The sequence below is a fragment of the Salvelinus sp. IW2-2015 genome, linkage group LG17 (assembly GCF_002910315.2).
Source record: "Salvelinus sp. IW2-2015 linkage group LG17, ASM291031v2, whole genome shotgun sequence".
NCBI classification, from domain to species: domain Eukaryota; kingdom Metazoa; phylum Chordata; class Actinopteri; order Salmoniformes; family Salmonidae; genus Salvelinus; species Salvelinus sp. IW2-2015.
Genome location: NC_036857.1, coordinates 3,259,408 through 3,280,377, shown reverse-complemented (window position 1 = coordinate 3,280,377; position 20,970 = coordinate 3,259,408). Strand labels below are relative to the sequence as shown.

Sequence of the window (20,970 nt, the reverse complement as noted above, 5' to 3'; positions counted from 1 at the left end):
GGGAGAGAGATACAATGTACATAGATGGATAAAGCACCACAAGTTAAAAATAAATAGCATAAAAAAATGGGTTGTATTTACAATGGTGTTTGTTCTGCACTGGTTGCCCTTATCTTGTGGTCAAACAGGTCACATCTTGCTGCTGGTGATGGCAGGCACTGTGGAATGTCCTCCAGTAGAGTATATAGGGAGTTTAATCCAAAATTGGATTTGGTTTTCAAAATTCTTTGTGGAATGCTGTGTAATCTGAGGGAAATATGTCTCTCTAAATATGGGTCATACATTGGGACAGGAGGTTTAGGAAAGTGCAGCTCAAGTTTCCACGTCATTTGCTGGCAGTGTGCACATGATAGCCTGGTCTTGCTCATTGAGAAGCCATGTGCCTGCCTGGACGGCGGCGTTTCTCCAAATAGGCAAGGCTATTGCTTCACTGAGATCTGTACATAAGTGCAGAACGCTTTCCTTAAGGTTTGGTAGTCACAGTGTCAGGTATTCGCCACTGTGTTTACTCCTCTGTTGTAGGGCCGAAATAGCATTCTAGTTTTTGCTCTGTTTTTTTTGTTAAATTCTGTTCCGCAAAATGTGTCAAGTAATTATCTTTTTGTTTTCTCATGATTTGGTTGGGTCTAATTGTGCTTGTTGTCCTGGGGCTCTGTGGGTGTGGTTTTGTGTTTGTGAACAGAGCACACCCTAGACGCAGCTATGCTTAGGGGACTCTTCTTCACACAGTTGCATCTCTCTGTAGGTGAATGGGGCTTGTTATGGAAGGTTTGGAATACGCTTCGCTTTTAGGTTGGTTGTAGATTTAACGGCTCCTTTTCTAGATTTGAATAATCTAAGTGGGTATCACGGCCCTCAGAATATCTGCTCTGACTGGCATGCATTATATTTGGTGTTCTAAGCGTTGTAAACACGGAAGGAAATAAAAAAAAATATTTTTGGCAGAAATTCTGCTGCAGAGGTCCCTCAATTTGGGTGTTTTGTCGGCCATTATTGGTGAATCTTGGTTTAGGTGAGCGGACCCCAGACGCTCACACCATAAGGCAATGGGCGCTTCCTATGACTGATTCAAAGTATGTTTTTAGGCAGATCCTAATTGGTATGTTGAAATTTATGTTCCTTTTGATGGCATAGAAGGCCCTTATTGCCTGTGTCTCTCAGAATCGTTTTACAGCTCAGTATTAGTATAGGACCTGTAGAAAACTACTTCAACAGATCAGTATATGATCAGCATAATAGTACAAAAGTACTTATTGAGCTTTTACCTTGCACCAAGATCCCAAACCCAACAAAAATACACAAGATATTTTACAGTAAATACTGTATAAACACATTCAGTGCAGTCATGTTWATAGTCCAGGTACTCACAGAGGTGTTCTGGCACTGGATACAGGAGCTGTTGAAGCGTACAGCTGGGATGCGTTGCATCTTGCCCTGGATGTTAAACACACACTCATAGTTCTTCTGTCCAGACTGGGGCTGAGGAAGGTTCCGGGCTCGCAGCGTGATTGGACGAATGATCCCTGCAGGTACCAGAATGTCACTGGTGGGCAGGATCTGGGGACAGCCCTGAAAATCAACAATCACAAATAAAGTTACAAATTAACACTCTGCTCATTTTCTTTGCAAAGCCAAACCCATTACAATAAAACTGATTAATAAACATAATCATTAATTAAAACTTGGTCTACATAGCGAAGGAAGACGTATTGATTCCAGTTTATTGAGCGGTGAGCAGCAGTGAGTAATGTCCATTAGCAGCACTACTTCCACAACAGGGCAGAAGGACTCCTGTACAGACTCCTGTACAGACGACATTAAACGTGGGAATAGCTTGAAACCAAAGCAAAAAAGAGGTTCAAATCCATATTACATCTCTGATTTGATGAGCCACAAGCTTCTCTGAAAATCACACTGATGAAGCGGGAAATTAATATCTTCCTTAATCCTGCATGTCTGCCTGTGCTAGTGAGGTGAGCACAGATCGAGAGCCCAGAGAGGGTCTAGGCATTTATCACAGGGATTCATATTGACATTGCAGGAAACAATGCATAAAGGATCTCGGAAGTCACAGGAAAGCCAGTATTGATGCAATGATTACAATCCGAGAAAATTGACGATGTGCGCATCCCCACCCGAGAAATACCACAGCAGCTTAATGACACCCTCTGTATTAAAGGATATTTAGAATAATCTGTTATCCATTCAGCACTGAACAATAATCAAGGAGGCTGTAAAAGTCTGCCAGGGTGGATGTGATAAATCAGAGGCCTTGTCTGGGCGGGCGTTGGCGGCGAGGTGGGCGGGCGGTGGTGGCGAGGAGGGCGGGCAGGGGTGGCGAGGAGGGTGAGGAGAAGCCTCTCTAGTCTGCAGGACAGACACACAGAGCGCCAGCCAACGCCTCGGTGAAAATGATGCAACTTCACAGCCCACACAGCCATAAATCTTGTGTCGGGCAAGTGATTTGTAAAGGTTTATATATATGGTGCATCAATAAATCTAATTTTCATACTCTGTGGATGAAGAGAAAGATTTACTTCCTGCAGGGAGGTGGTGGGGGTGGTGTTCTGACTTCAAATGAATCCGATTTATCAGCATAACCTCTAGCATAACCTCTAGCATAACCTCTAGCTCCACAGTGAGAACAGAAGGCTCCAGACTGGAGATGGTTAGCCTTTTGGAAATTATGAATGTCTCAGATTGCTTCTCACCGCTGCTCTGTCAATTGCCAGGTTGACATTCAAAACACCAAATAGATCCACCGATATCACATATGCCACATCGAGTCACCAGGGACCTAGCATCAACACCTGGTGTGCCAGAACATTCTAAATCATGTTCAGTGTGCATACATCATTGGCTATATGACTGCAAACACTTCTGAATAGCAAAACTTTCCCTGGTAACAGCCAAATACATTTGACCAAATTAGTACATTTTGGAAAAAGGGGGAAAAATGAGGAAAAACTAGCAACATTCTGGTAACCAGGTGATGCTGTACAGTAGCACATATCTGATGGGCTAAGGGCTACTATCTATCTGTAGAGAGCTCTATTCAATGGCTGACATATAAGTACGGTGGATCTGGTTACTCAGGGCCTGAGTGGATTTCATTGCTACCTACATCAGAGTAAAAGCAGCATGGGCCTTGAAGAGCATCACAGAGAGGCTTTGAGTGGCTGGCACATCAGAAACATCATGATTCATTTAACAGAGTAGTGCAGCAAGAGCAGTAACATATTTTAGGTGAGGACTCATGAAACTTAATGGGTTTTTCACCGTTTTCAATTATTTAAGTGGACACATTATAAAACCCAAAACTACTACTACAAAAACTAGTTTTATCAGAAAAGCATGAACGTGTGTGTGTAATTCAAAATGAATCATTACTTTGGTCATTCAAAATAAATGTAAGTATTCTCTAAGTCGTTACACACAGTGTTCTGGACAGAGCCATTTCTCGTGGTTTCTCTCAGTGTAGTTTGAACATTAATGAATTCCTCTGTATGCGTTTAACACACGCATAACCCCAAGATGCCACCACCATTCATTCTCGTCTGCTAAATTTAATTAACAAGCTTTAATCGACTGCATACTAGGGGTGAAACAAGATAAGTGGTTTGTTTATCAGAAACGTTAGTGTGACATTTTAAAAAGCCCGGGGCAGGTAAGTGAGGTTTGTCATGATGAATTGGGACTCTTTCCACAAAGACAAGGAGAATACATTTCAAATAGACTGATTCATCAAATCAAATCAAATTTGATTTGTCACATGCCTAGTAAACAACAGGTGTAGACCAACAGTGAAATGCTTACTTACGGGTCCTTTTCCAACAATGCAGAGTTAAAGATAAAGATTAAAATAAAATAAATAAAGATAACACGATGCATCCGATGTGTGCTCTACTTGTAATGCTGGCTATGCTATGATACATGCCATGCAGTACATGTGACACTAATGCAGTAAGCCATGCAATGAAGGAGCAGTCCCTCCTCGGTGGTAGGCCGACAGATCTGTAACAGTATAGTCTCTGAGGCAGCTGTATATTCCCCCCTGAAGGGCCGTTCCCTGATGCTGATTAGCACCCCATTAGGGCGGCTCAGGCAGTTTACAGCCTGTTGACAGTGTTTCCATTAACCTTATTGTGCATATCCCAGTTATCACACAGCTAAGCACTTTTCTCTGTTGAAACATTAAAAGCCAGAGACGGGAGGGCGGTATAATTTTTCTCTCTCTGTCTCCCTCTCTCTTTTTCTCTCTCTGTCTCCCTCTCTCGTTCTCTGTCTCCCTCTCCGTGTCTTTCTCTCTGTCTCTCTCTCCCTCTCTCTCTTTTTCACTCTCTGTTTCCCTCTCTCTCTCTCCCTCTCTTTCTCTCCCGCTCGCTCATTCTCTTTCTCTCCCTCTCGCTCACTCTCTGAGAGCAGAGTAAGCAGAAAAAAGGATCTGTTGCTGTTTTCATAAACATTTCTCCACCATTGCTTAGTCACTGTTCTTTCCCTATTCCATTTCTACTCTCTTAATCTCATTTACAGTCTCCGTCGCTGTAATCCTTGAAATGGGCCCCCTACGCGTGGTAAAAAAAAAACACAACCCTCCAAATCATCTGAGAGCTGCTCCAATTAAATGCTAGCTACACTGCAGACTCCTTATTCTACCTAATCAAACTCAAACTAGCAGCTTCTAAACTCAACCTGGGAAATATATGGATTAAACACTGAGTTTGCTATTCTGGACTCCAGTGTCTTCTACAATGTATACTGAACAAAAATATAAACACAACATGTAAAATTGTGATCCAATGTATCATGAGCTGAAATAAAACAAAAMATTTCTCTCAAATTTTGTGCACAAATTGGTTTACATCCCTGTTACTGAGCATTTCTCATTGCCAAGATAATTCATTAACCTGAAAGGTGTGGCATATCACAAAACTGATTAAACGTCATTATCATTACACAGGTGCACCTTGTGCTGGGGACAACAAAAGGCCATTCTAAAATGTGCAGTTTTGTCACACAACACAATGCCACAGATGTCTCAAGTTTTGAGGGAGCATGCAATTGCCATGCTGACTGCAGGAATGGACATCACAGTTGTTGCCAGATAATTTTATGTTAATTTCTCTACCGTAAGCTACCTCCAACATTGTTTTAGAGAATTTGGCAGTAAATCCAACCGGCCTCACAACCGCAGACCATGTGTCACCACGCCAGCCCAGGACATCCACATCTGGCTTCTTCACCTGCGGAATCGTCTGTGACCAGCCACCTGGACAGCTGATGAAACTGTGGGTTTGCACAACCAAAGAATTTCTGGTAGAAACTGTCATAAACCGTCTCGGGGAAGCTCATCTGCATGCTCATGGTCCTCACCAGGGTCTTGACCTGAATGCAGTTCGGCGTCGTAACCGACATCAGTGGGCAAATGCTCACCATCGATGGCCACTGACACGCTGGAGGAGTGTGCTCTTCACGGATGAATCCCGGTTTCAACTGTACCGGGCAGATGGCAGACAGAGTGTATGGTGTTGTGTGGGCGAGCGGTTTGCTGATGTCAACATTGTGAACAGAGTGCCCCATGGTGGCGGTGGGGTTATGGTATGGGCAGGCATAAGCTACAGACAACTGACACTTTTTTGCATTTTATCAATGGCAATTTGAATGCACAGAGATACCGTGACAAGATCCTGAGGCCCATTGTCGCGCCATTCATCTGCCGCCATCACCTCATGTTTCAGCATGATAATGCACGGCCCAATGTCGCAAGGATCTGTACACAATTCCTGGAAGCTGAAAATGTCCAAGTTCTTCCATGGCCTGCATACTCACCAGACATGTCACCCATTGAGCATGTTTGGGATGCTCTGGATTGACGTGTACGACAGCGTGTTTCAGTTCCCGCCAATATCCAGCAACTTCGCACAGCCATTGAAGAGGAGTGAGACAACATTCCACAGGCCACAATCAACAGCCTGATCAACTGTATGTATGAGGCAAATGATGGTCACACCAGATACTGACTGGTTTTCTGATCCCCTACCTTTTTTTAAAGGTATCAAATCAAATCAAATATTAGTCACTTGTGCCGAATACAACAGACCTTATGGTGAAATGCTTACTTACAAGCCCCTTAACCAACAATGCAGTTCAATAAATAGAGTTAAGAAAATATTGACTAAATAAAGTAAATTTAATAAATGATACAAAATAGCACAATAAAATAACAATAACGAGACTATATACAGGGGGTATGTGCGGGGGTACAGGTTAGTTGAGGTAATTTGTATATGTAGGTAGATGTAAAGTGACTATGCATAGATAATAAACAGCGAGTAGCAGCAGTGTACAAACAGGATTCACTCGATGGTTCAGCTGTAGAACTTTTTGAGGATCTGGGGACTCATGCCACATCTTTTCAGTCTCCTGAGGAGGAAAAGGTGTTGTCGTGCACTCTTCACCACTGTCTTGGTGTGTTTGGACCAAGATAGTTTGTTGGTGATGTGGACACCAATGAACTTGAAACTCTTGACACGCTCCACTACAGCCCTGTCAATGTTAATGGGGGCCTGTTCGGCCCACCTTATCCTGTAGTCCACGAACAGCTCCTTTGTCTTGCTCACATTGAGGGAGAGGTTGTTGTCTTAGCACCACACTGCCAGGTCTCTGACCTCCTCCATATAGGCTGTCTCATCGTTGTCGGTGATCAGACATACCACGGTTGTGTCATCAGCAAACTTAATGATGGTGTTGGAGTCGTGTTTGGCCACGCAGTTGTGGGTGAACAGGGAGTACAGAAGGGGACTAAGCACGCACCCCTGAGGGTACCCAGTTTTGAGGATCAGCGTGGCAGATGTGAATAATGCATTTTTTTCAATTGACTGATTTCCTTATATGAACTTCAACTTATTTTTGTTCATTGTAGATAGATATAAAACATTTCTAACTAATAGAAAAGCAACCACCTTTATAAAAAAAAAACTGTTATGATATCATAGCTGACATGGAAATATCCCTTGATGACAGAGGTGGAATCAAGCCAGTTTGTGCAACAAACGCCGAGGTATAGACTGAGGTATTAGAAAGTTCTCACATACTGGCTGTTATCAATAACAAAGCATGCAGGGAACCGATCTGATCTTGGTGTTTTACTTGCAAAGTGTTTTGTAATGTAAAAACAAGATAGCTTATCGTCACTCCTGTATGAGAAGAGAAGACTGGGAAGGGGGTCTTGACCCTGTGCGGCTCCTCCCTGGGCCGGCGTGGCAGTACAGTGGCCTCTGGTTACACAGTGAGTAATGGGCCACTGGTTTCTGTGCAGGGGGCTCAGTAATGTGCTGCTGGTGAAATCTGCACACAGTGTCACTACCTGATCCTCTGTGGCCGCTGCCCACCACTGAGTGCCAGTACCACTTCCTTGCTTCCTGCCGGGATAATGGCTCCTCTGTCACTCATCCCACAATTAATTACTGGGCCTTCGCTCGTTAATAAAGGGCCGTCCCACTGAGACACAGCACAGAGGAGAACAGTTGTGTTGGAGAGCACAGCAGCACATTGCTTGATCTCAGGGGTCCTCTGGGAAAGGTCAATATAACAACGTGTCTTTGAGCTCTCACTAAGTGTTAGGAGTCTCAGTGAGACATCGCCCCTGAGATCTCACTAAGTATTAGGAGTCTCAGTGAGACATTGCTCCTGGGATCTCACTAAGTATTAGGAGTCTCAGTGAGACAGTCCCCCCCTGTAGATCTCACTAAGTATTAGGAGTCTCAGTGAGACATGTACTGCTGAGATCTTCACTAAGTATTAAGGAGTCCTCGTGTAGACATTCCTCTGGAATCTCACTAAGTATTAGGAGTCTCAGTGGAGACATTCTCCTGGAGATCTCACTAAGTATTAGGAGGTCTGTGGAAGACATTGCTCCTGGGATCTCACTAAGTATTAGGAGTCTCAGTGAGACATCCCCCCCTGAGATCTCACTAAGTATTAGGAGTCTCAGTGAGACATTGCCCCTGAGCTGGTGGGGAGCTCCATTTAAGGCTAAATATCTGCATGGCGTTATTAACTGAGACTTCTAATGTGGGGGAAAATGTGAGACGGAGCAGGCAGCACAGTATCTATGTACCTGTCTGTCTGTTGGTCTCTGTGGCTGGCTGGCTGGCTGGCTGGCTGGCGGGGCCAGAAGATTATCCTCATATGGAAAATCGATTCCTACTTTGATCCTCTCAATTGAGGAGCTGAGGCTGAGAATAAAAKAGCATCCTTGGTCGTGAACAACTCTGCTATCTCTTGGTTTAACAAACCAATTAATGTAGAAAAAAACAACCTTTCTCTCAAGCCTATTTAAAAACTCTGTATGCATGATTTGGACTACCAATAGGTCTGCAGCACACTTCTATGTTAGATCTTTTTGAACCCATATCAGGTTTCACAGATTCAAAACATTCCGCTCTCAGAAACCAAACAGTTAACTGGTGTTCATCCCCACAGGGATTATCTTTCCCACCCTAATGAACCTGGTGAAGGACCAGTAATGAGGGACCATCTATCCAATGTCAGTAGTAGTCATCATAACATCACTGAATACACTGACTAATGATGCCAGTTTATCTAAATGACAACACATTACTCAGGGCTTGAACATTCTAAACAGGTCTATATATACATCATAACAATTTTCTTCAATAGATAGGTGGGAAAGGTGTTTGTTTTTCATTTTTCATTTCCTGTGAGCCATGCAGCCTTGTGGAGGATGGTGAGTTTGGACAGAGCTCAGCTATTGCTCTGATCCAGTCCTATCTCTCTCTGCACACTCCCGGGCTGAAGAAGGCCACTGTGCTGTGGATTATACAGTAGGATCTGGCTGGCTGGCGTGTCCAGTGCTTTGGGGGAGCAACACATCTCCTCCCTACAGCCCACACCCGTGTCTCTCTGTCTGTTTGTCTGTTTGGAGTGCCCCCGCTGTTTCTCTGAAGCACCTCTCCAACCCAGGGCCAACACAGCCATGGTAGCATACTGGAGGACAGGGCTGTAGATGAGACACACTCCACTGAACACACACACACACACACACACACACACACACACACACACACACACACCCCCAACGCAACACACAACACACCGCATCACGGCACAGCACACTGCACACAACACAGCAGACACGCACACACACAGACAGACACGCATACGCACACAGACAGACACGCATACGCACACGGACAGACACGCATATGCACACAGACACAGAGATAAGACACTTCAAACCTGGACAATCGACAAATTGATCACTGTACAGAAACACTATCAGTTGAATAATAGACTAAGAAGAAAAACTCTGGCAGCCAGCCGGCCCACATCAAAAATGGTTTCTTCCCCTGGCTTTACTTAACAGCAAATGACAGTGAACTTTGTTGAATCGCAGCATACCAGTCCAAGCCTACTTCTAAAATCCTCCCATGATATGTGTGCTCCTTTGTGAATCAACCTTTGTTCTCTGTGGGAGCAGAGGAAGAGGAGACTATCCTGGCCTGCTTCTCCAACAATATTCCCCTCCAGTATCAACAGTGCATGAGTCACTCTTTTTCGCTGAGTAATTCCTTTTTTTCGGGTGAAATAAGGAGATTGTCAATCGTGGAACTGGGGGGCAAGGAGTCTGGCGAGGCTGGGGGAGGCTGTGACGGGTAGCCCTGCCCACCCTGCTGCCTCTGTCTGATAAGGCCAGATAAGTGATCTCTTTGATGTTCAGTTAAGCGTGAAATTCTAATGTGCCAAAAGCCGAAGGGTGCGTGTTTCCCCCCCTGTTACAAAGGGACGCTGCTCCTCTTTTCTCTTAATATCCGTTCTCTCCTCTACCCCAGTCACTCCTGACCCTGGTTCTGAACAGCACTTCTCTCCCCTACCCTCAGTCACTCCTGAGCCTGTTCTGAACATCATTCTCCCCCCTACCCCCAGTCACTCCTGAGCCTGGTTCTGAACATCACTTCTCTCCCCTACCCCAGTCACTCCTGAGCCTGGTTCTGAACAGCACTTTCTCCCCTACCCCCAGTCACTCCTGAGCCTGGTTCTGAACATCACTTCTCTCCTCTACCCCAGTCACTCCTGAGCTTGGTTCTGACCATCCCTTCTCTCCCCTACCCCCAGTCACTCCTGAGCTTGGTTCTGAACAGCACTTCTCCTCCCTACCCCCAGTCACTCCTGAGCTTGGTTCTGACCATCCCTTCTCTCCTCTACCCCAGTCACTCCTGAGCTTGGTTCTGACCATCCTTCTCTCCCCTACCCCCAGTCACTCCTGAGCTTGGTTCTGACCATCCTTCTCTCCCCTACCCCCAGTCCACTCCTGAGCTTGTTCTGAACAGCACTTCTCTCCCCTACCCCCAGTCACTCCTGAGCTTGGTTCTGACCATCCATTCTCTCCTCTACCCCCAGTCACTCCTGAGCTTGTTCTGACCATCCCTTCTCTCCCTACCCCCAGTCACTCCTGAGCTTGGTTCTGAACAGCACTTCTCTCCCCTACCCCCAGTCACTCCTGAGCTGGTTCTGAACATGCACTTGCTGAAAAAACCCCATTGCAGTAAAGTCTGAGCCTGGGCTTCTCAGCTGGTCTGTGGCGCAGTCAAGTGTGTAATCAATGTGTACTGAGAAGGGTAGGATTGATGCAAAGCCATTATGAGATGCAGCCTTTTGTAAGCCCAATTACTCTGGTGTCACTCTCTGTCACTAAACCATCATTTGGCCAAGTTGGATGGTTTAGTGCTCTCAGGGACATTGGGGAATGAGCAGAGACAGACAAAGATTTTTATATAAAACATCAAATAACACACTGGACCAAATATTGTGAGGTACCATGGAGAGAAGAAAATCACACAGTACACTAGATTTCTGGAGTATCCTTTAGGGGTTCTTCAAATTTAAACTGTGGGGGAACCTCTAAAAGTTCTTTGAAGAACCCCCTTCAATAGTTCCTTGAATAACCTTTCGGGTTCATTTTTTATTATTATTATTAATCAGCATAACACTAACAACAATAACACAATATTTTAGTTGTCAGTGTTTATAATGATTTTAGTGGAAAAGGAGAATTCAATTTGAAATATGAGGTAAACTCCCAGCAGAGCAAGTTCAATCAGTATATCCTCTGGCATGTTGATGTTAATGTGTTGATATCCTTCATATCCACAGCCAGAATGATTTTACAGTGCATGGTGATCGAACAGGTTTCCTGTTATATTCACTTTGAGGAGAATTCTTATACCACACTATAGCACAAGCTCCTTGTTAACCAAGTTTGCCCATCTTAAAGTGCCAGCATATAAACAAAAGGAAATTACATTAGCTATTTTTTAAATCGGAGAACAACATGTCTATGGTTCAATACGACAAAGAATGCCAAGTTTAGGACTGAATGGGACTTTGAGACCACTCCAAGAAGCTAGTTCCTGAACAGTGCAGAAAATGGGTCCCAGCAGTAGCTAGCTCCTGAACAGTGCAGAAAATGGGTCCCAGCAGTAGCTAGCTCCTGAACAGTGCAGAAAATGGGTCCCAGCAGTAGCTAGCTCCTGAACACTGCAGACAATGGGTCCCAGCAGTAGCTAGCTCCTGAACACTGCAGACAATGGGTTCCCAGCATGTCTGAGCTCCTGAAACAGTGCAGAAAATGGGTCCCAGCAGTAGTCTAGCTCCTGACAGTGCAGAAATGGGTCCCCAGCAGTAGCTAGCTCCTGAACACTGGCAGACATGGGTCCCAGCAGTAGCTTCGCCTGAACACTGCAGACAATGGGTCCCAGTAGCTATGCTCTGAACACTGCAGAATGGGTCCCAGCAGTGATCAGCTCCTGACACTGCAGACAATGGTCCCAGCAGTAAGCTAGCTCCTGAACACTGCAGACAGTGGTCCCAGCAGTAGCTAGTCGCACTGAGCATCATGCAGCAAGACTGAGGATCCCAGCAGTAGCTAGCTCCTGAACACTGGCAGAAAATGGGTCCCAGCAGTAGCTGGCTTCTGAACAATGCAGACAATGAAAAGAGTGTTGGGCCAGTACAGGAAGGTTGCTGGACCGAATCCCCGAGCTGACAAGGTAAAAATCTGTCGTTCTGCCCTGACCAAGGCAATTAACCCACTGTTCCCGGGCGCCGAAGACGTGGATGTTGATTAAGGCAGCCCCCCTCACACCTCTCTGATACATTCAGTTAGGCAACTGACTAGGTATCCTAAATGTTCCAGCTGTAGTGAATCACACACAAAACAATGGGATAGCTGGTGTTAGATAATGGGGTCCGGCTGACCCAGGTTCACAGGGTCATGACCAGTTGGATTCTCCACGGGCTGTAAAGGACCGATCGCTGAGATCCTGTGAATAACAGAACCAGGCAGGCAGCTCCACGGACAATCTTCCTGTCACCTGGCGGTCTCATCCTGTGTTCAGTCTGCTGTGAGCTGGCTATTCATTATTGTCTGTGTGGGCCAGTATAGTCTCTTACCTCCACGCTGCTGACGCTCGCCTCCTGGAAGAGCACTACCAGGTTGTTGGTGCAGATGTGGCGGTATTTACACCAGTTGCAGGGGAAGGGGCTGCTCACGCATGAGGTGCACCTGGGAGAGAAGGGGAGAGTGTGAGCTCTCAGATTAAACAGCCTGACTTTGACAAAAGGGATCCAATATGTCATCAAGCTCTGCTGCTTTGAAGCAGAAACAGGCTGGTAAGCCTGCAGGAACACTGGGCAAGGTTGCATCATCTTCTAGCTGACTTTCATTAGAAATGAGCAATTCATTAGAGCCCTAAAACGCTGTTTCAGCTGCAATCAAAATTATGATTCTGATGAGACAATGCATCTAAGGAGCATGAAACACCTGTGTGATGACTGACACTGTTCCTAACTATCAACTACTGACACTGTCTAACCATCAACCTACTGACACTGTCTAACCATCAACTACTGACACTGTCTAACCATCAACTACTGACACTGTCTAACCATCAACTACTGACACTGTCTAACCATCAACTACTGACATGTCTAACCATCAACATACTGACACTGTCTAACCATCAACTACTGACACTGTCTAACCATCAACTACTGACACTGTCTAACCATCAACTACTGACACTGTCTAACCATCAACTACTGACACTGTCTAACCATCAACTACTGACACTGTCTAACCTCAACGATAAGCAGCACAGGCTGAGGTCAGACTCTCAACACATTGGAGGACGACAGAATAACAGGCGATTTTCCTTCAACCCTCGTTCCACTCTCATTCTGACCCTGTCTGCATTCCCCTCCACCCCGTCACCCCTCCACCCCTCCGCTCTGAAGCTGTTTGCATTCTGAGCAGCGTGAGGCACCTGTACTTTGTCCCATACTAATCATATCCTTCCCCTGGAGGTTCAAATCCCCTTCGGAGGGTCTCAGCAGTCTGCTCATACTCACTCCTATGCTACACTGTACTGTATAATCTCTGACAGCAGAATGCTGAGCTGCTGCCTCCCTGTTGGTGGGGGAATAACAAAAAGCATTTCAGAGGCAAGCCACATATACACCTGGAGAATAATACCAAAGCATTTTTTATCCGGCAGGCTGGCTATACGTTGGCCATGTTAATACGATGTTTTGAGTCAGTGTATTCATGGAGATTTACAACGCCTGCTCCAGACATATAGTACACATTTTATATTTGACATTTGAGTCATTTAGTAGACTCTCTTATCCACAGTGATTTACAGTTAGCGTGTTCATCTTAACCACATATCACAGGCATAGAAAGTACATTTTTCCTCAATAAAGTAGCTGTCAGTAGAGTCAGTACACCTAACTTATGGAAAGGGAATGTTAATGCCCGCTTTAATAGGAGAGCTATGAGTATCGCAGGCTGTAGGCTGCATGGTACAGTGCTGTCTTCCACTGCAGGAGGACGAGATCTACTGTAGATACTGTGTGTAGATCAGCATGTCTTGACTAAAATATGCAATATGCTGCATCGGGGGTAAAAACTCCATAAATTCACTTTGGTCTAATTTCAGTGAAGCCTGAGAAACACAGCACAGCCAAAACCTGAACCACTAATGAAGGGAGTATCCTTCCTAACATCATTGCTTGGAAGTCGACTCAGTAGCCTATTGGACTGGTGTGTGCGGAAACCAGTGTTAACATTGGCTAGTTGGAGCTTGTTTCTGAGTGACAAAATGTGTCGATCTGACAGGGTTTCTACCAAATGTGAATGCCTTTGGAGAATCAGGTAAATAATGAAGACAGGAAGGGGAGAACTGGGAGGTGTTGCTGGGGTGACATGAGACAATTCAAAAGGTATCCCAGAGATTTCATAATGTCTTACAAAATATAGCCTTTGTTCTGAAATGCCTAAAATGCCAGGGGGTGATTTGGTAAAAGTGTATAATCAGTCAGACCCTAGTTTCAGAGCTAACGTCCTTCACATTTACAGGTGGCCATTATTCCAGAAGATGGGAAGCAGCTCTTACGGCTGGGTTGCTAAATCATTTTTTTGAGAAGAAAATGGGTGCCAACGTAGCAGGGCTGGGGTGAGTGAGCGCTGTCCGCCAGCAAACACCAGAGGGGGAAACAATTCAAGGGCTAAATGCTCCCACAGGGCTTTAGTGAAAAGAGGAAATCTGGCATAGGCTTCAGGCAGACCGCTCTGGCAAGGTAGGCCTCTGCTAGGTTGCTATGGCAACTGGCGAGCCCTGCATGGATTATGTTGCCCTGCTTCCTTACACTAGAGAATTCATTGTTGTGTATGCATTCTGTCAGCCGACAAGGACATGTTATTCTCTGACATAAAAACCCATTCATTTAGCTGCAAACAAATAATTTTTTGCATGTTTGGATGTGATGAAGAGTGAAGTTGCCAGACCACCGATACGTCTTTGCTTTTTCTGTGTTAACGTCTTCATCTTAAACTGTGAGGCGTCATGCTAATTTAAAAACAATGGCAATATTCAGAATGATACTCCATGACATACACTCCTCCATGTTGAGAAAAATAAACTCTCACACCCACGCCATCGACTCAGTGCTGAAGTGCAAATGCGCACATATGCCAGTAAAACGGCGTTGCTCCACAAACAGAACAGAAGAAAGACGAGACCTTGGCATGGAGCTCCGTGCTGAAGCTGAAGCCAGCAAGAGGCTCTGAGCAACGGGCTCTGACTGATCCTCGGAGAGATGCAGTCCCATTGTTCTGCCTCAGCAAAGCTGTGGTCTGGATGTCTGCCTGGACCTGCACTACCCTACCCTACCCTGCCCTGCCCTGCCTGGACCCTACCCTGCCTGGACCCTACCCTGCCTGGCCCCTACCCTGCCTGGCCCCTACCCTGCATGAGACTGCTGCTGCTACTGTTATAGACCAGGGTCATCTCAAATCATATTAGCTAGCAACATCTGGCCAGCCTGTCCTGGATGTTATCTGGTCCTGTATCCAGTGGTCGTATGATGGATAACATGGAAAGTGGAAGAGGACATAGCAGTGTCACTAGCAGTGGTGGTAAAAGTACCCAATTGTCATATTTGAGTAAAAGTCAAAGTATTTGGTTTTAAATAAACTTAAGTATCAAAAGTAAATGTTATTGCTAAAATAGTTTAAATAAAAGTATAAATCATTTAAAATTCCTTATTTTAAGAAAACCAGACGGCACCCTTTTTAAAATGTATTTTTACTGATAGCCAGGGGCACGCTCCAACACTCAGACATCATTTGCAAACGAAGCATGTGTTTAGTGATGATTCCAAGATGGCGTAGCAGTCAGACATGTGTTGTGTTTGGCTTTGTCTTATCCCGTGTAAATAGCTGTTTTTTTCTTTTTTTCTCGTATACATTTTAATCTCACTTTTTATCTACGAACTAAATATACTTTCCTGCAACCCGCCTCACCCAATGTGGTACGGATCTGCTATTTTTATTCCTTATAACTGGAACCTCCATCAGCTAACTAGCTACTAGTCTTTGTTAGCCACAGCTAGACCACAGCGGTCTTCACCTTTAGCTTGGACACCGCCAGCTTTTGCTCGGAAAATACATGCCAGTCTTCACAATATCAACACAGAGCATATCGGACTGCTTCTCTCTACCACATCACCGGATTCCAGCCGCTCTGGATCATTACACCGGATCATCGCAGCTAGCTAGCTGCTACCGAATGGCTACTGTTAGCTAACGCCTCTGTCCGAAGCAAGCACCAGTTAGCCTGAGCTAGGCCCATATACCAACTAATTCTAGGGCTACAATACCTCTTTTGCCAATTGGCCTGGACCCTTTATTGTCGACACGGAGCCCCGCCGATCCATTACGACTGGTCTGCCGACGTAATCGCCCGATGTGGTCTCAACAGGCTTTTCCATTGTGATGTCGCCGAAGACCCATCTTCTTGCCCCGGCCCGCTAGCTTTCTAAATACCGTGTCTTCCGCTCGCCTAGTGTAGTACTGACTACTGAACGGCTCCTTGACTCACCTATGGCTATTCTTTGGACCCTATGATCACTCGGCTAAACAGCTGATGCCCCTGGACTGTTTCAATAACACGGTACCTCATTTTGTTTATTTGTCGGTCCCAGCCTCGAACTCAGGTCCTGTATGTACCTAACTGACCCGCTCTGCCCATTCATCGCCATTTACCCGTTGTTGCTTTATGCATCTCTCTCTAATGTCAATATGCCTACTGTTGTCTCGGCTAGTTCTTATTGTTTTATTTCACTGTAGAGCCCTCAGTCCCGCTCACCTTGCCTTAGATAGCTCTTTTGTCCCACCCCCCACATATGCAGAGACCTCACCTGCCTTAACTGGTGCCACCAGAGACGAAACCTCTCATCGTCACTCAACGCATAGGTTTACCTCCACTGTACTCACATCCTACCATACCCTTGCCTGTACATTATGCCCTGAATCTATTCTACCACGCCCAGAAATCTGCTCCTTTTATTCTCTGTTCCCAACGCACAAAACGACCAGTTCTTATAGCCTTTACAAGTACCCTTATCCTACTCCTCCTCTGTTCCTCTGGTGATGTAGAGGTTAACCCAGGCCCTGTAGCCCCCAGTTCTACACCTATTCCCCAGGCGCTATCATTTGTTGACTTCTGTAACCGTAAAAGCCTTGGTTTCATGCATGTTAACATCAGAAGCCTCCTCCCTAAGTTGGTTTGATTCCCTGCTTTAGCACACTCCGCCAACCCTGATGTCCTAGCCGTGTCTGAATGCTGGCTTAGGAAGGCCACCAAAAATTCTGAAATTTCCATCCCCAACTACAACATTTTCCACTAAGATAGAACTGCCAAAGGGGGCAGAGTCGCAATATACTGCAGAGATCAAAAAGAGAGATTAAAAAGCCACCTTTCCAGAAATAGGTCTCTCACTGAAACCGCTTGTTACAGACCCCCTCAGCCCCCAGCTGTACCCTGGACTCCATATGTGAATTGATTGCCTCCCATTTATCTTCAGAGTTCGTACTGTCAGGTGACCTAAACTGGGATATGCTTAACACCCTGGCCGTCCTACAATCTAGGGTAGATGCCATCAATCTCACACAAATTATCAAGGAACCTACCAGGTACAACCCCAAATCCGTAAACACGGGCACCCTCATAGATATCATCCTGACCAACTAAATACACCTCTGCTGTCTTCAACCAGGGTCTCAGTGATCACTGCCTCATTGCCTGCATCAGTAATGGGTCTGCGGTCAAACGACCAGCCCTCATCACTGTCAAACGCTCCCTAAAACACTTCAGCGAGCAGGCCTTTCTAATCGACCTGGCCCGGGTATCCTGGAAGGACATTGACCTCACCCCGTCACTAGAGGATGCCTGGTTATTCTTTAAAAGTGCTTTCCTCACCATCTTAAATAAGCATGCCCCATTAAAAAAAAATAGAACTATGAACAGATATAGCCCTTGGTTCACTCCAGACTTGACTGGTCTTGACCAGCACAAAAACATTCTGTGGAGTACTGCATTAGCATCGAATAGCCCCCGCGATATGCAACTTTTCAGGGAAGTTAGGAACCAATATACACAGTCAGTTAGGAAAGCAAAGGCTAGCTTTTTCAAACAAAAATGTGCATCCTGTAGCACAAATTGTCCATTTCTCTGTCCCTTCTACCTGTCCATTTCTCTGTCTCGTGTACCTGTCCATTTCTCTGTCCCTTCTTCCTGTCCATTTGTCTTTCCCTAGTACCTGTCCATTTCTCTGTCCCTTCTACCTGTCCATTTCTCTGTCTCGTGTACCTGTCCATTTCTGTCCCTAGTACCTGTCCATTTCTCTGTCCCTTCTACCTGTCTATGTCTCTGTTCCGGTTTCTGAAACTCATTGAAAATATTGACAATAAACATGACTTTATGCCATCTATTTTCATAGCATCATTTAAACAACTTGACAAGGAGCAAACGCATGACGACATCCACGTTCCAAACATAGTGCACCTGTTATCTGTCAAGCCTCTCTTCTACACTGAGGTGGCTACACAGCCCGGCAGAAATCATCAAAGAATTTCAAGTGACGGACAGAACCAATCAATATGTTACTTCACTGAAAGCTCCTCTGTTTTTCCTCTCGTCCTCAGAGAGATGAGAGATCATGGTAGATAGATACTTACGACTGGAGCACGCTGCAGTTGTAGTAGATGAAGTCAGTGGTGATGAATTTGTGCCCTGTCTCCTTGGACTTCAGGGAAAGCTTTAGCACTCTCTTGTCCCCTGGAATAAAGAGAAGACTCACAGTAAACCAGACAGCCTAGAGGCTCTGAAACCATTATCAGTCCCATTCCAGGTGCTATACTCCAGAAAAATAATGTTCTTCTGTCTAATTCAATAATGTAGATGTTGATAAAAATGTCTGATTGCTCCTGTCTTTTATCTACCATTTCCATTAGCAAGAGAAGTGCACTTATGGTCCAAAACAGAACCCTACAAACAGGCCACATCTCTGCTGCTAGTCCAATTATACCTGTAGGCTTGACTTCAAGATAATTGGCAAAACATTTCCAGTGGACTTTCAATAACTGCTACTAATGGAACAAAAAATGAGCTACTGCACTTTTCAGGTTCCCATCCATCAGTCCATCCGGTAAGAGCGTTCAGTTGTTTTTCCTAATTTTTTGAAAACACATTAAGGCCCATGTTCACATGGCTCCGAACAACTACAACCTGGTGTATTTCAGACACATTGCAGCTGTCGTCACCACTAGTTGACATAATACAACCCACAAAGCTGTATGGAACGATAGAGCTAATTTCACACATAGTGATAAATATGATCATCAGAAAATAGAAACATATTATCACTCAATATCTAGCACATTATTTTATAACACTGAATGTGAACTAGATTTATATTAGTCTCTGATAGAAGCCTTACCGTATCCCTGTGTGAGGGAGGGGACATCTCTGAGGGAGGGGGACATACAGAGGACCTGCCCCTTGGCCAGTACCTCCCCTGGGCTCTCTGTCAGCTCCTCAAACACACATGTCACCCCGGCTGACAGGCTGGGCACGTTGATCACTCTCACACTCAGCTGGAGGGAGGAGAGGTGAGAGAAAGAGGGAGGGTGAGATAGAGAGAAAGGGAGGGAGGGAGAGAGAGAGGGAGGAAGAGAAAGGGAGAGCGAGAGTGGGGGAGAGAGGGAGGGAGAGAGAGGCAGTATATTATTTGACAGTTGGAGTCATCCCTCTGCGTATCCTAAACCAGAAATCTGCAATGACAGGTTAATAATAAGCCAGCTCCATATTGGTCATGTTGTGATTAGCTAGCATCGTGTTGTGATTAGCTAGCGTCGTGTTGTGATTAGCTAGTGTCATGTTGTGATTAGCTGTGTACTGTACTGAGCTGAATGTTACCCAGTAATACGGCTGTGTACTGTACTGAGCTGAATGTTACCCAGTAATACGGCTGTGTACTGTACTGAGCTGAATGTTGCACGGTAATACGGCTGTGTACTGTACTGAGCTGAATGTTACCCAGTAATACGGCTGTGTACTGTACTGAGCTGAATGTTACCCAGTAATACGGCTGTGTACTGTACTGAGCTGAATGTTACCCAGTAATACGGCTGTGTACTGTACTGAGCTGAATGTTACCCAGTAATACGGCTGTGTACTGTACTGAGCTGAATGTTACCCAGTATACGGCTGTGTACTGTACTGAGCTGAATGTTGCCCGGTAATACGGCTGTGTACTGTACTGAGCTGAATGTTACCCAGTAATACGGCTGTGTACTGTACTGGGCTGAATGTTACCCAGTAATACGGCTGTGTACTGTACTGGGCTGAATGTTACCCAGTAATACGGCTGTGTACTGTACTGAGCTGAATGTTGCCGGTAATACGGCTGTGTACTGTACTGAGCTGAATGTTACCCAGTAATACGGCTGTGTGCTGTACTGAGTGAATGTTGCCCGGTAATACGGCTGTGTACTGTATTGAGCTGACATTTAAGTAGTAGAACAGCATGTAATGTTGTGATCATTATTGACCCCTGACCTCATTGTGTTTCCTCCCAGGTGTTCCAGACAGGAGGCCTGTGAGAAGTGGGCCGAGCCGCAGCATTTCAACACAGAGCTAGATCACTGTGTGGACATTAGTTCACACCTAACAACATATCTGTGACCTCTACGTCCACTCAGGTAATTACAGGCTGTAAAAAAATAAAAAATAAAAACCTGTGTTCACACCAGAGAAAAACACGACGGTAGCTTATCACTGCACGGCGCTAGCTAAACACAACGCTATTTAATCACAACACAACGCTATTTAATCACACACACAACGCTATTTAATCACAACACAACGCTATTTAATCACAACATGACACTAGCTAATCACAACACGATGCTATTTAATCACAAACACAACGCTATTTAATCACAACATGACACTAGCTAATCACAACACGATGCTATTTAATCACAACACAACGCTATTTAATCAGCAACATGACACTAGCTAATCACAACACGATGCTATTGTA

The 20,970-nt window shown here is 45.2% G+C and overlaps 1 protein-coding gene across 1 annotated transcript in view; it reads right to left on the bottom strand.

The window, feature by feature from the left end:
• LOC111976840 (plexin A3-like) overlaps positions 1-20,970 on the bottom strand; it is a 203,577-nt gene that overhangs the window by 74,295 nt on the left and 108,312 nt on the right. The window contains 4 exon segments of the mRNA XM_070448161.1: positions 1,369-1,569; positions 12,475-12,586; positions 18,602-18,701; positions 19,363-19,646. Of these exon segments, the coding sequence (XP_070304262.1) occupies positions 1,369-1,569; positions 12,475-12,586; positions 18,602-18,701; positions 19,363-19,646 (697 nt within the window).